The sequence below is a fragment of the Camelus bactrianus genome, chromosome X (genome assembly GCF_048773025.1).
Source record: "Camelus bactrianus isolate YW-2024 breed Bactrian camel chromosome X, ASM4877302v1, whole genome shotgun sequence".
NCBI classification, from domain to species: Eukaryota; Metazoa; Chordata; class Mammalia; order Artiodactyla; family Camelidae; genus Camelus; species Camelus bactrianus.
Genome location: NC_133575.1, coordinates 1,753,699 through 1,769,676, shown reverse-complemented (window position 1 = coordinate 1,769,676; position 15,978 = coordinate 1,753,699). Strand labels below are relative to the sequence as shown.

The 15,978-nt window shown below is 46.8% G+C and overlaps 1 protein-coding gene across 2 annotated transcripts in view; it reads left to right on the top strand.

Annotated features, from left to right (window-relative positions):
- The window catches only part of MXRA5 (matrix remodeling associated 5), a 30,000-nt gene extending 19,195 nt beyond the window's left edge, over positions 1–10,805 (top strand). For both annotated transcript variants that reach the window (XM_010968279.3, XM_074359687.1), the window contains exons 6-7: positions 1,160–2,060; positions 5,556–10,805. In XM_010968279.3, coding sequence (XP_010966581.3) covers positions 1,160–2,060; positions 5,556–7,464 — 2,810 coding nt within the window. In that variant the 3' untranslated portion in view covers positions 7,465–10,805. The remainder of the gene's footprint in view (positions 1–1,159; positions 2,061–5,555) is intronic.
- Positions 10,806–15,978: the final 5,173 nt, after the last annotated feature.

The window sequence follows — 15,978 nt, the reverse complement described above, 5'->3', positions numbered from 1 at the left end:
TGCGAAGGCAGGACTCCCGTCTTAGAGGAAATCATTAGGGGAAGAAGCAAAGGAGCTTGTCGAAACTCAGTGATGGAAGCGTGGGACCAGGAACCCAGCAGTGTGGGAGAGGAAGAGAGGACTGAAACTCGGGGTCTTCCAGTTTTTAAATATAGGATTCATTATTATTTAGGGATGGTGACACCAGCAGATCAGGAGATGACTGCCACTGAAGCGAGAGTTGGTCACTCACTGTCCCCAAGGGGAGAGGTGACACTGCGCCAAACAGGGTTGCACGGGGACGCACCAGGGTCAGTCAGGAGGCAGAGGAAGAGGGAAACACTAGACAAGAGCTTTTATTGTGGTTCCCACAGAAAGGAACGGGTGAGGCGGGGGGGAGCAGTCTTAGGATGGGCTCGTGTGGACGATTTCAGCAGGTCCTGGTTGCAGGGCCTGTCTGGTACCCGGCTCTGGGGTGATGAGAACAGGTGGACAGTGGTCCTGAGTGTGGGAGCCCCTTAGAGGATGCCCTGGAGTGAGGGGTCGTTTTGCATTTGAAAGGTGAGTTGTTTGCTATATGCAGAAATTGGCCAGTCCTGGGCAGGGCAGTCCCTCCAAGGTCACCAAGACCCCTGATGTCAATGCATCAGAAACACTTAAAAAATACAGACCCGGACTGTGGCAGAGCTCCGAGAGGATGAGCTATAAAACATCTGTCGTGTAGAGGGAGGGAAGAAACAGTGACGCTGCCAGGCACCATCTAGAACCATGAGTTGGTGCTCAGCTCAACCAGGCTGGGCAGAGAATGAGCTGCCCAGCATAACTCTCAGAAGCCTGGCTGGGCAGAGGCAGATGGTGACTGCCAACCTGGGGCACCCCTGCAGCCAAACAGTAACTAAAGTAAAGCAGGAGGCCACCTTGGGAAGGTCCAGGGCTCATGGCAGCTTCCACAATTGTCCATGAGACCCCTACTGGCTGCCCTTGGCTGGAAGGTTACGGTTATGCACCCTGATCTGGGGGTTAGTGCAAGATGGAAGAATATCGGAGGTGTTGGGGATGGGTCTTCGCTTTTGTTGTTTGGACATGAAGCGGAGGATTAATTTAAGTCATGATCCTCGTTTGGTCTGTTTGAAGGGGCACATCTGTGTTGGACCTAATGGCACCTGCTTTTGACTTCCAGGAGCTCTCATGACCCCACACACCAGAGTCCAGCGCTTTGAAGTCCTGAAGAACGGCACCTTCGTCATCCGCAACGTACAGGTGCAGGACCGCGGCCAGTACGTGTGCACCGCCAAGAACTTGCACGGAGCAGACAGGATGGTGGTCCTGCTGTCCGTGACGGTGCAGCAGCCCCAGATCCTGGCGTCCCACTACAAGGATGTCACGGTCTACCTGGGAGACACCATTGCCATGGAGTGTCTGGCTAAGGGGACCCCAGCTCCCCAGATCTCCTGGATTTTCCCCGACAGGAGGGTGTGGCAGACCGTGTCCCCCGTGGAGGGCAGGATTACTCTGCACGAAAACCGGACCCTGTCCATCAAAGAGGCATCCTTCGCGGACAGAGGCGTGTACAAGTGCGTGGCCAGCAACGCAGCCGGGGCGGACAGCCTGGCCATCCGGCTCCACGTGGCGGCCCTGCCCCCGGTCATCCACCAGGAGCGGCTGGAGAACATCTCGCTGCCCCCGGGGCTCAGCATCCACATCCACTGCAGCGCCAAGGCCGCGCCGCTGCCCAGCGTGCGCTGGGTGCTCTGGGATGGCACGCAGATCCGCCCCTCCCAGTTCGTCAACGGGAACCTGTTCGTCTTCCCCAACGGGACGCTCTACATTCGCAACCTGGCACCCAAGGACAGCGGGCGGTACGAGTGCGTGGCCGCCAACCTGGTGGGCTCGGCACGCAGGACCGTCCAGCTGACCGTGCAGCGCGCGGCGGCCAACGCGCGCATCACCGGCACCTCCCCGCAGAGGACCGACGTCCGGTACGGGGGGACCCTCCAGCTGGACTGCAGCGCCTCGGGGGACCCCTGGCCGCGCATCCTCTGGAGGCTCCCGTCCAAGAGAATGATCGACGCGCTCTTCAGGTATGTGGGGTTGCACCTGCCTTGCCGCCGATCCCTGGGGTCCCACGCTCGCCTCGCCTTGGGATGCTGGGCGCCCCTCTGCATGGAGTCAGGCAGCAGAAAGGATGCCTGCTGGTTCGGAGTGAATCCACACAGACGTTGCTTCCTGTGTGTGCTGCGTGGGGGTGGCAGGGGGGCCGCTTTCCCTTCTCACACGAGGAAATCTCGTCTTTATAAATGGATGCAGAGCATACACCTGGATCTTGCCCTGCTCCCCCACTGCACCCTCCCACCAAAAGAATGACAAACCAGTAGATTTTTTTTTATTGGGGGGCATAATTAGGTTTGTTGATTTATTTTCAATGTAGGTACTGGGGATTGAACCCAGGACGTAGTGCATACTAGGCATGCGCTCTACCACTGGAGCTATATACCCTCCCCACCCAGTCGGTTTTGTTTTAATGATCATAGTTTACCTGTATTTTCAATAATTAGATGAAACAATTTAAGTTGTCTTCTCTGTTACCTAATCTCAGCAAAACCCATGGAAGCCTCAGATGTTATGTTAAAATGGTACTAGGGGTAGAAGGAATGTATGTAAAACAAAAGAAAGTTTTAAAGGCATTATGACTGCATGAGGGTAGTGCATTTGGAATTCTTAAAGTTCATTGTGGCTAAGAAAAAAGGGGAAAAAAAGCACCTTCTGTTGCCCTGCTTTAAATTTCCATATCTAGGGAAGTAAGTCTCAACCAAGGGAGATTTTGTCCCCAGGGACATTTAGTCATGTTTGGAGACATTTTTAGGTGGCGTGACTTAGGGAACAGAGTGGGGGGGGGGCATTACTGGTGTGTGGTGGGTGAAGACCAGGGGTGCTGCTCAACACCCCACAGTGCACAGGGCACCCCCACCAGAGAGTCCTCCAGCCCCAGTGTCAGTAGTGCTGAGAAACTCTGCTTTATCAAGAAAAAGTATTATCTGTCTCTCTGTCGACTATCTATCATCTATATCCATTGATCAATCATCTATTTTAATCTATCATCACCTATCTGATATCTACCATTTATCTATCTAGTATATCTACCTATCACTCGTCTATCATCTAATCTATTTGTCTATCCATCCATCCATCCATCCATCCATGTATTTATCCTTCCGTCCATCTAATCTATCTAACCATCCATCTATCCATCCATCCATCCATCCATGTATCTATCCATCCATTCATCTAATCTATCTATCTGTCCATCTTATCTATCTAACCATCTATCTATCCATCCATCCATGTATCTATCCATCCGTCCATCTAATCTATCTATCTATCTATCTATCTAGCTATCTATCTATCTATCTATCTATCTATCTATCTATGACCTATCTATGGAAGTGCTTGTCAGCTAGATGGTTCTATGCCCCAGGGCACACTCATGAATGTCTGACGATATTTTTAATTGCCACAACTAGTGGGAAAGAGATGCTACTGTTTAATTAGCGGAGACCAGGGACGCAGCTCCACACCCTACAGTGCACAGGATGCCCCACCCCATCAGACAGTCCTCCAGCCTCTTATATCAGTAGTGCCGAGGCTGAGAAATCCTGGGTTAGATCCCAAAAAGGCAATGCCTGTCTAATAAATGTTTCAAGATGTAGGGGAAGAAGGCAATGATTGGCAACATGGAAGTGAAGACATGTCAGTGGCGCCATGTTGGAAATCCCCTGGCTTGATGTGGGCCTTCAGCCTCCACGGCCTGGCAGCTCAGGCCGGGAACCTCAGTGTGGGTTCCTCGCTGGGGCGTGACCAAAAGCAGTGCCAATCCAGGATACCACGTACCCAGTTGTCCCTGCAGTGTCTTCCAGCTGAGCCTTTGCCGTGCCATGTGGAGAAGTGTTTTCCATTGATGTTGGCAGGGTTGAGGCAGTGTTGAATGGACGCTGAAGAAAAAGAATGTTGCTCCCGTGTGAATTGGGGCCACCCTCCTAGTATCTCACGATTCAGTTGTAAACCACGGTCTCTGTATAGCTTCATCATTCTTAGATTCTGACTCGCTCCGTTCTCAGGGGGGTGTAATTAAACAGCCCAAGTGAGCGTCATAAACCAGCGGGCTCTTTTCCCCGCCTACACATTGGCACTATTTGGAAGCAGAGATGTCAGACTTCCATGTCTCGAAGCCAAGTCCCCTGCGATGTGTGCACATGGGCAGTTTTCAGAGCTGCTCTGTTGGTTCTCATTATGCCCAGGCTAGGAGCTGCTGCTACAGAAGTGCCGAAATGTTTACAGACACGTGCTACTGTACTCATTTTTGGATTCTAACTCCAAGAGACACCAAAATATCTCTGTCTGCTCTACTGTCATTGAATGACCTACTAATTCATGTTAACTTGACTCTCACTCATGGCCAACAAAACCATTTACTTGGTCCTTGTTAGGAGGAGGTTGGATGAACAATAATCGAGTTACTAGGTTGAGTTCCATCACAGGCAGACATTTTTGTTTGTTTGTTTAATCGATGACAGAGTTCCAGACAGGCTATTAGAATGACATAGTGTGCAGCAAATATTTAAGGATGAATATTCAAGCTCCCCTGGCGGATGCCACTATTATGATTTATATGAAATTGAGGGTGTTTTTTTTTTTTTTTCACTCTGGACGTTTTTAAAGTAGGAACTTCCCAAAATTCCAAACATTAGTTCTGCATTGCTGAGGTACACGCCAGTGTGTATTTCTGGAAACGTCACATGCCAAGGAAGACTCTTGTATTGTTCTCGCCATGTTGCATCTTCACACGGCAAATCTTTCTTAAATATTAAGTCAGCAGTGTGTGAGTTCAGGTCCATCCCATGAGGGAAGGGAACGACAGCATGGGTGGGGTGGGGTGGGAGCTGGTGACGGTCATTAAACTTTTGTTACAGATTCTAGGGAAGAAGACTTTAAAGCAGTAGCACCAAGCTCTGAAGAATGCAGTCTTAGCATCGAAACTCTGGGTCCAGCCGCGGTTACGTGATCCATTGCGCGACCCCTGCCTGGTTGCCTTGTAATGGGACACAATATAATCAAAAATTGCCAAGAGTAAAAACAGCCTGTAAAGCACTTTATTTAGGAACAAATTCACCTCTTTCTAAGGTTGGTGTGTATTCATTCTCTCCACGACTCTAGCGTTTCATCTGATTTTTTCATTACAATCAGCTCCACGCTGACCCCCATGCAAATATTTGGTCCCCACACCCCCACCCTCCCACACTACGTCTGCGACTGCATCGCACATCTTCAGTGGCCAGGCCAGCCAGAGGTCAGACTTCTACTGGAGAGCTGTTATTTGTGGTAAATAAATCACTTCCGCATTTGGACGCCACATCCCCTCCAGGCTGCAAAAACCAGCTGACGTTTTGAGCGGTAACCCTTAGCGCTGGTCGTTTTCAGAACCATCTGTTTCTGTTTCATTCCGGTGACCTCAAGCCAGGGGAGAGTGTTTGGGAGACTCACATCGTACTCCTTGTTCTTTCTTTCTTTTTTTTCGTCAGCTTTGATTCCAGAATTAAGGTGTTTGCCAACGGGACCCTGGTGGTGAAATCTGTCACGGACAAAGACGCTGGGGATTACCTGTGTGTCGCCCGGAATAAGGTTGGGGATGACTTTGTCGTCCTCAAGGTGAACGTGGTCATGAAGCCAGCCAAGATCGAACACAAAGAGGAAAATGATCACAGAGTCTTCTACGGGGGCGACCTCAAAGTCGACTGCGTGGCCACCGGGCTCCCCAACCCTGAGATCTCCTGGAGCCTCCCGGACGGGAGCCTGGTCAACTCTTTCGTGCAGTCCGATGACAGCGGTGGACGCACCAAGCGTTACGTTGTTTTCAACAACGGCACGCTCTACTTCAACGAAGTCGGGTTGCGGGAGGAGGGCGACTACACCTGCTTCGCTGAAAACCAAGTTGGCAAGGACGAGATGAGGGTGCGGGTCAAGGTGGTGACCGAGCCTGCTGCCATCCGGAACAAGACGTACTCTGTGGTCCACGTCCCCTACGGGGACGTGGTCACCGTGGCTTGCGAGGCCAAAGGCGAGCCCACGCCCAGGGTGACGTGGCTTTCTCCGACCAACAGGCTGGTCCCCACCTCCTCCGAGAAGTACCAGATATTTCCCGACGGCACTCTCCTTATTCAGAAAGCCCAGCGCTCGGACAGCGGCAACTACACCTGCGTGGTCAGGAACAGCGCCGGCGAGGACAGGAAGATGGTCTGGATTCACGTCGACGTCCAGCCGCCCAAGATCAACGGAAACCCCAACGCCATCACCACTGTGCGGGAGATAGCGCCGGGAGGGAGCCGGAAACTGATCGACTGCAGAGCGGAGGGCATCCCCACGCCGAGAGTGTTCTGGGCCTTTCCCGAGGGCGTGGTGCTGCCGGCCCCGTACTACGGCAACCGGATCACCATCCACCGCAACGGCACGTTGGACATGAGGAGTCTGCGGAAGAGCGACTCCGTGCAGCTGGCTTGCATTGGGCGCAATGAAGGTGGAGAAGCCAGGCTGATGGTCCAGCTCACGGTCCTGGAGCCAGTGGAGAAGCCCGTCTTCCACGACCCGGTCAGCGAGAAGATCACGGCCATGGCCGGCCACACCATCAGTCTCAACTGCTCGGCAACGGGGACCCCGACGCCCAGCCTGCTGTGGGTCCTTCCCAACGGGACGGAGCTCCAGAGTGGCCAGCAGCTGAACAGATTCTTCCACAAGGGGGACGGCAGGCTGCACATCAGTGGCCTCTCATCCGTGGATGCTGGGGCTTACCGCTGCGTGGCCAGGAACTCTGCGGGCTACACCGAGCGGCTGGTCTCTCTGAAGGTGGGGCTGAAACCCGAGACGAGCAACCAGTACCACAACCTGGTGAGCATCATCAACGGCGAGACCCTGCAACTGCCCTGCACCCCTCCAGGGCGCCGGCAGGCACGCTCCTCTTGGACGCTGCCCAACGGCCTGGTTCTGGAGGGCCCCCAGACGCGGGGACGCTTCACCCTTTGGGAGAACGGCACCCTCACCGTGCTCGACGCCTCGGTGTTCGACCGGGGGACCTACGTGTGCAAGACACACACCGAGTACGGCCCTTCCGTCGTGAACGTCCCGGTCATCGTGATTGCCTACCCGCCGCGAATCACCAGTGAGCCCACGCCGGTCATCTACACCCGGCCCGGGAGCACCGTGAAGATGAACTGCATGGCCATGGGGATTCCCAAGGCCGAGATCACCTGGGAGCTGCCGGACAGACTGCACCTGACGGCGGGAACGCAGGCCCGTCTCTACGGGAACAGATTCCTCCACCCGCAGGGATCCTTAACCATCCAACAGGCCACCCAGAGAGATGCGGGCTTTTACAAGTGCACCGCGAAAAACATCCTTGGCAGTGACTCCAAGACAACTTACATCCACGTCTACTGAAACACCGGAGCTCATGGACCCCACGGCCGCTGCTTAGGGAGTTGGCACAAAGCCTTGTTTGTACGGGAGGCTGGGGCCCGAGAGTTGGAGCTCTGAAAGGATGTGTCGTGGGTCACCGTGGCCGCCCCGACCCCCGGGTTGGATTTCAGGCTCATACTGACCTTGACCTACGCTTGTTGATGAAAGGAAGGAACGCAGACATTGGGGAAACTTTATTCCGTGTTTACAGGATTCCATGTGTTCTTGCATTTCTCAGCACTTGGGTGCAAACTGCCGTCTCTGTGTTGCAGACACTGCCCGGATGCTTTAAGGAGCATCTCTAGGATCCTTAAGGAACATCCATGGAAAAGAAATGGTAGACAGTCACAGTGCATTGCTACCCTGAGGAAGACACATCGCCTTAGTTAACCCGCTGCCGTTTTAACATGGTAGCACGTTCTAGAATGAGCACCCATCACCTGCTGCCGTTTTAACGTGGTAGAACGTTCTAGAATGAGCACCCATCACCTGCTGCCGTTTTAACGTGGTAGAACGTTCTAGAATGAGCACCCATCACCTGCTGCCGTTTTAACGTGGTAGAACGTTCTAGAATGAGCACCCATCACCTGCTGCCGTTTTAACGTGGTAGAACGTTCTAGAATGAGCACCCATCACCTGCTGCCGTTTTAACGTGGTAGAACGTTCTAGAATGAGCACCCATCACCTGCTGCCGTTTTAACGTGGTAGAACGTTCTAGAATGAGCACCATCACGTGCTGCCGTTTTAACGTGGTAGAACGTTCTAGAATGAGCACCCATCACGTGCTGCCGTTTTAACGTGGTAGAACGTTCTAGAATGAGCACCCATCACCTGCTGCCGTTTTAACGTGGTAGAACGTTCTAGAATGAGCACCATCACCTGCTGCCGTTTTAACGTGGTAGAACGTTCTAGAATGAGCACCCATCACCTGCTGCCGTTTTAACGTGGTAGAACGTTCTAGAATGAGCACCCATCACCTGCTGCCGTTTTAACGTGGTAGAACGTTCTAGAATGAGCACCATCACCTGCTGCCGTTTTAACGTGGTAGAACGTTCTAGAATGAGCACCCATCACCTGCTGCCGTTTTAACGTGGTAGAACGTTCTAGAATGAGCACCATCACCTGCTGCCGTTTTAACGTGGTAGAACGTTCTAGAATGAGCACCATCACCTGCTGCCGTTTTAACGTGGTAGAACGTTCTAGAATGAGCACCCATCTTCCCCTTCTTTCCTCTGTCACTTCAAATCTTCAGTTTGCCCGACCAGGGCTGAAAACCAGAGTGATTGATTTTTTTTGTTTGTTTTTTCATGTACAAGTTTCATACAATACAGCTATCATTTTATATGAAAGAATATTTTCTCCCTGGAACTCACTTTTTAAATACTGTTTTATAGATATAGATATAGATACAGATATATATTATAAAATTTTTTTTCTTTCTAATCAGACGATGAGAGTAGAAAGAGAACGACACGCTTTCTGTCTCATGAAAGGTAATAAATTATTGGTCTTTACAAGACTTGGATACATTACAGCAGTTATGGAAATGCAATTAAAAAATATTTCCCTCCCTGACTTCCTTCGTATTCATTAACCGCTAGAATATTTCCTTTCCCAGGAACCCTACGTTGGGGGAGGCTGAGATGCTGGACTTCCTTGTTTATGGAGTTAACCCTGAGAGAGCTGTGGGGGCAGGGAGCGGAGATGAGAGGAAGGGAAGGAGAGAGTTAAGTTGTGGCCCCACAAAATGAATCCAGAGCTTTTAGGAGAAGCCTGGAATATCCCACATCCTACGAATTTGTGTCCACGGAAAGTAGGAGACCTGTTACTTCCATGACTGCTTTACTGTATTTTTAAGGTCAATAAAAATGTACATTTGATAATAAAATAATATTTTCCAAACAACTGGGCAACGACGACAGTATTTTCAAGGGCAAAAGCACTTCAACGTGATTTGGGGTTTAAATCAGATTGGTTGAAAAATTGCTTTTATTCACCATATTGGAATTATTCTGTTCTTTGCGAAGGTTTGACAGGCAAGGAAGCTGGGTGAAAGGTAGTGGGCCCAGCGATCTCTTTGACAGGGACCCGCAGCCCCCTATGGTGACGGTTCCATTATGAAGCAAGACAATTTGAGGGTGGAGAAATGGTGCCACAGCAATCCTCAGACAATATGCTTTAGGAAAGAGATATCTTGGATCCACGTACCAGTATTCCTCAAATATACAAGCACGGCATTCTTTTGCTTCCCCCGAGAGGAAAGAGAAAGCAAACTCAAGGTAAATATGCGGGAAGAATGTGACTTTTGGTAGCGCTGCCAATCTTGAAAGACTGGCAGTCATTGAAACAAAAGAGAGCTTGGCTTTTCATGACTGTGGGAAGCACAGACACACTCACTCATTAATTACATGCTTGAGTATAACTGCACAGCCCTCACCGTGTGCCAGGTACCAGGGTGGGGCCCAGGGGTAACCAGATGTGCAGGAGATACATCCTGCTTGAAGAGCTCATGCTCCATAGTGAAGCCCTTCATCTGGGGCAGGGTTTCTCAATATTTGCACTGCAGATGGTTGGGGCTGGATCATTTTCTTGGCTGGGGGCTGTCCTGTTCATTGTTGGGTGTTTAGCAACATCCATAAGCTACGTCTACTAGGTGCCAGTAGCATCCTCCACTCCAGGTGTGACATGGAAGAAGGGGTCCAGGTATTTTCAATGCCCCCTAATCACCCCTAGATGAGAACCACTGCCATAGATGTTAAATAGATACAAATACGAAGATAGATAGATGATACATAGATAGATGATAGTTAGATTAATAATAGATAGATATAGATAGAATTGATGGATGGATAGATAGGATGGATGGATAGATAGATAGATAGACAGACAGATATGATTCACTGATAGACAGGTAGACAATACCTAACAGATAGATACATAGATAGTTAGACAGATAGATGATATATAGATACATGATAGTTAGATAAATGATAGTTAGATACATAGATTAGATAGGTAGGTAGATAGATTAGAGAGATAGCAGATAGATTACATGTATGGATGTATGGATGGATAGATTGATAGATGATAGATAAATAGATTAGACGGATGGATGGATGGATTAGATGGACAGACGGATGGGGACAGACGGACAGACAGATAGTTACATGGTTAGATGATACATAGATAACATAGATACAGTATATAATATGTAAATGTGTACGATATACATGAATGTAAGGTTATATATACATGAGTATGTATTGGAATTGAAGAGTCAAGGACTCCTATTTGGGTATCTTATTAAATCAATTTTAAATTTCCTGCTGAATCCTTTACTGCGCAAAATAGTCACATACATCTCATACTCTGCTCACCACTGCTCGCCTGGGCCTGGTCCACACACTATCAACCTATTGTCCAGGATTCATTTGTTCCAGTTACAGCGTCTCACCTGTACAGATAACTCTCCTCTGTTTATAAAAAGCCTTCCATCCGCAGGAGAGAATGCCACCCTCCTGAGTAGTAGCCAGGTACGTTCACATATCCTAGCATCTTTTTAATAGTTACTTCTTATTTTAAATGTCTTTTTTTCTTTCTCTGGTGGGGGAATGTAATAATAGATGGAGAAATGAACAGATGGGGTTCCAACTATACAGGTGGGTAACCCAGAAAGTCATACACAGGAAAGAATACATAACTTGAGGGACATTTTCAACCCTCAGAAAATGAATTTTAAAAATCTCGGTCGTATTTTTTGGGGGGAATGTCCCACATTTTACTGCCCAGAAGACACATTTAAGAAGCCATTACACCTCGCTGTAAGCTGGCTCCCAGTTACTGAGTAGCTAGTTCATTCATCTGCTAAAACAGCAACCGGGATGCATTTGCCCTGAGGCAGAGGTGGTTACCTGGCCCCCAAGCCTCAAGCACTGGCTGCCATATTGGTGGGAGGACAGCTTCCCAGGCAGAAACTACATTTCCCAGGCTCCCTTGCCTCGAGGTGTGGTCACTTGCCTAATTCTCACCAATGCTGTGTGTCCCTTCCAGGCAGAGAAGGTGGAGAAGCGAGGATGGCTTTGTTCCCATCCGCCAACTGAATAAAGAGGTTGTAAGACACTAGGGGACGAGAGAGCCACAAGATGGGCGGAACCTGAGTCCCTGAATCACTGTGGACCCAAAACACCTGGCAGGGCGTGCCCTGTGGGCTCCATTGTGCTACGATAACCACCATGCCTCTTGAGAACCATCTTAGTTCTTGAAAGTGGAAAAAAAAGGACCATTCTTAGCATCATCTTGGTGGATTGACATTTGTACATGAGTTGTAAATTTTCAAAGTCTTTCATATACATGATTTAATAGATAACAAAGGAACTGTCAGTATTACATCTTTATTCTAGTTCATGGGATTCTGCGGCCAGCCCTGATTCTTCTGGACTATCAGTGGCGGAGAAATACTGTCTGAAGTCTAGGCTAAAGTTTTTAGATTATTAAACATGGCGTACATTAAACCTTTCCACGGTGCCTCAGTCAGCAAGTCCAGACCCTAACTCCCCGTTTATCATTTAAAAAAGAGAACGAGGAAATTATATTTCAATTTTTACAAACTCATGAGAAGATTGGGAGTAGTGCTGCATTGTTGGCGAAAAACCTAACTCAACTTTCTTTTATTAAAAATAAATGTGGACATGCTGCCTTTGGAAGGAAAAAAACAAGACCGTTTTCCATTAATGTCTGGCAACATGAATTTAAAAACAGTAATAACAAAAGCAAACAGAGGAATCCAAGAGATTTCATGTGTACCGTGAAGGTTCACAGTCTCTTTCTGTTATTTTATGTTGTATAAGCTCTTGTGAAATATGTCAAAATAATTCAATGATACATTTTCAGAATCTGGATGAAGCAGTGGAGTTTATAGATTTCCTCAGGATTTGGCTTTGAATGATTATAAAAATAGATTCTGTGTAAACCCCCCCCCCTTTTTTTTTCCTGGACTATGGCAGGAACTGGAGGTCTATTTAAATGAATACTTAAAGAGGAAGATATAAACAAACACAGTTTTCAGAGGACTGGATTAGTATCCACTGCCATTTCATTTTCTTACTGTTGATTCTGGAAAATGAGACATTTTTTCAAAGCTGGGATTTAAACTAATAATTAAAATAAAAACCCACTGAGATTTTTCCTACAGAAAATATTGCATTGAGTACATTTCAAAATGTGGAAAAAAATAACCTTTCTTGACATCCGTCCAGCAGAAACCAGAATATTACACAGAAGGCCACCCACCATGAGGCCAGGTTGCTTGGAAAGACAGGATTTGGCCAGAAAGAAGGCAGATCTGACTGGGGGTGGGGAGCCTTTTTGGCGAGAAAGATCAAATTTCTAGTGTTTTCACATAGAAAGCTTGTAGCATACTGAATTTATGTAAAGCCTTCTTTTGTCTTATACATTTTATAAATAATCAGATATAGAAATGTAGGAAAACCAGAAAGTATTCATACAAAAAATTCACAATCCCATTCATTACCCAAGGAATAAACACTCTAAACATGCTCAGATTTTGGTAAGTGTGTGTGCAAAATATATATATACACACACACACACACACACACATATATATATAACAGTTCTGCTTATAAGTCAAACCATATGGCTTTAAATCCATTTATTTTCCACATAACAATGTATGACTTTCATATCCCAATGTTATTAGTCAGACTAACACCTCTTTCAATGGCTGGACATGGAGTCCATTAATGGACATGGTGCTTCACCCTATCTTTGTGGGAATAGCTACATTGTTCCCCGTTGTTGGCCATCTCTGCCAAGATTCTCCCATAAATCTCTGAAATTCTGACATCTATCATTGCTACAGCGAGGGATATGAATATAGTTAAGGTTCCTGCCAACCATTTGGCAAGTGGAAACATTTCAGGTTTTCCCAAAACCCTGGGAGGGTTTCCCAGTTCCTACTGCCGCCATATTGGCGTACGAGGATCTGGTTTCCCAACACGTATGCCCAAGAAAGGCTCTCACTGTCACAACCCCTAGTTTCATCCTCAAAGACAGCAATGTATTTTGTACCTTTAATGCTTTTCAATTAACAGCCAAAATACATAACTTGGCTGTTTCATAAAGGGATCACTTACTAGCTTTTGGGCTGTTTAGAACTTTGGTTTCTGAGTAATGAGAATAATTTACATAACAAACCATTAACACGTGCTAAATACAGCAAGTACACAACAAGGCATTAACACTTGTTCTAAATTCAGCAGATAATTAATTTTTTTAGCCATCATCTTTTTTTTCAGTTTTTTTTTTTTTATAGAACGGCAGATGTTTTCAAAATAGTTGGTCACTGTAGTTCTCATTTTTTTCCTTTTTTTTTCTTTTTACCCTTTTATTATGTTTAAAAGTCCTTCTTCATTCTAAGATTAGATATTTCCCTGCTTGCTTTTGTAATAGTTTTCATTTTTAAATATCAAAACTCAAGACATTTGTAACTCACTTGCTCTATGGTAGGACGTGGAAATGAAATCTTCCTTGACCTGAACATTAAAATGGTTTTTCTACTACCACAAATTGATTAGTTATTTCCCCGGTGATCAGAAGTTTCCCTGACACTAAGTACCCCTGTGAGTTTCTGTTCTCAGCCTTATTTTAGGGTTTTTTTTTTTAATGTCCTATTTTAACAGGTCAGTTCACATTTCTTAGTATTTTCCATATTGCTCTCTGTATTCTTGCCCAATTTTTCCCTGAGATAAATCTCATTTAGTAAGATTTCCTAATAAAAGTTATCAAGATTTCATTGGGAAGTTTTTTTTTCAGTATGAACCAGTTTTCCAATATTTATCGTTTATGCAATTGTGTCTTCCCACAGAAGCATGTGAGTTGTGCCTCTGTGTTTAAAGCATGTTTTTATATCAGAAACTCTCTGATCTCTTCTTCACAGTTGCCCTGAAAACCTTTGCTAAGTCTTCTCGTGGAGGTCTTTTTTAGATACATCATTTTCAGCTGAGCTACTAAATTGATCATATCGTCCGTGAAAAGTCATAGCTCGTTCTTTTCTACCTTGTATCTCTTATTTATGTTTCTTGTTCTATTCTATTGGTTGTATGTCTCAAAGCCATGCTTGGCAACATTTCTGCTTGTTACAGGAAGAAACTATGTCTGGAACAGCATTTCCTAGGTAAAGCTCAGAACTCTGGTTCTGGTTCTGCTAGATGCTCTCAAAAAGAAACAAGGGCTTCTCTACTCAAGAAAATCTGCTTCCGGCAACACAAAGCAAATAATTATTTAAGAAGAGTCTTTCTGACCCCAAATGACTAACCATGTTCTTTTGTTGAGAAGGGGCTGTTCCCATGAATCCAAGAGCTTTCCTGCACACGGTAGATGAGCCGTGTACTGCAGTGGCTCGTCTTGACTCTAAGACGATTTCCAGCAATTCTGCGAGCCATCTGGTCAACGACAGATAGTCTGACATCAACCCTGATTGAGTATTTACACCATGGAAATCGTATACCACAAATCTGTGTTTGGAAGATGGTCCGCTTCACACACCATGTATTCTGTAGATTGTCTCATTCATGCACTCATTCAATACGTATTTTTGAGCACAGCCCGTGTGCCAAATAACGTGGAAAGGGAATAATTGAAAAATGTCAAAAACGGAGGCAAAAAGTAAATGAATAACCACACAATAACCAACTGAGGAATGCAGTCATGATTAACTCTTACAAAGAAGAATAAGACATGATCAGAGTTTGAAAAGCAGGTATCTAGCCAAACCTGAACTTCCAAGATTTCCCCGAGGAAACAAGGTCTCACCTTTAAGCTTGTCACCTGCTAGGACTGTCTGCGTCCACCCCATAAATATATAAACAATCGTTTTGTAACTGGAATTCCCTACATCAAATACAGAGAGACCGCTTAAAAACCAGCCCCTTAACCAACCAAACAAACAATAACCCCTGTTTGCCATGGTAAGCAGAACCCACTTCAGTAAGCGCAACCAAGACTCAGAATGGAACAATAATGATTGACTCATACGAGAGAGACCTGAGGTCAAAGAACGGGGTGAAGCATTTACAGTGGAATCTGCAGGAGGACCTCAGAACCCACCACGGCTTCTGAAACTTTCTCCTGGTTGAAGCTTCTCAGGTTGTTTTTTCTCACACGTCAAACCTACCACCAGTTCTGGTCCTTCCGGTTTCCAGATAAGTCATTGTCTCTGAGTAGCAGTGTGCTCCGTGAAAGAGAAGCCTAATGAATTCCACATGGTTTTGAAAAGGAACAAAACAATAAAAGGGAACTTGGAATAATTCATATTCTCTCGCTTCCCACCCCAGTTCTGCGTGTGTGTGTGCATGTGTGTTTAGGAACTTGGAAACCTTTTCCTTCTCCCCCTGACTCTGTGTCTTGGGTTTGTAAGCAGTAGAAAGTAGAAGTAGGTTTTACTTTTTCAAATACTGTTTGCATTAGCCTCGTGTCCCA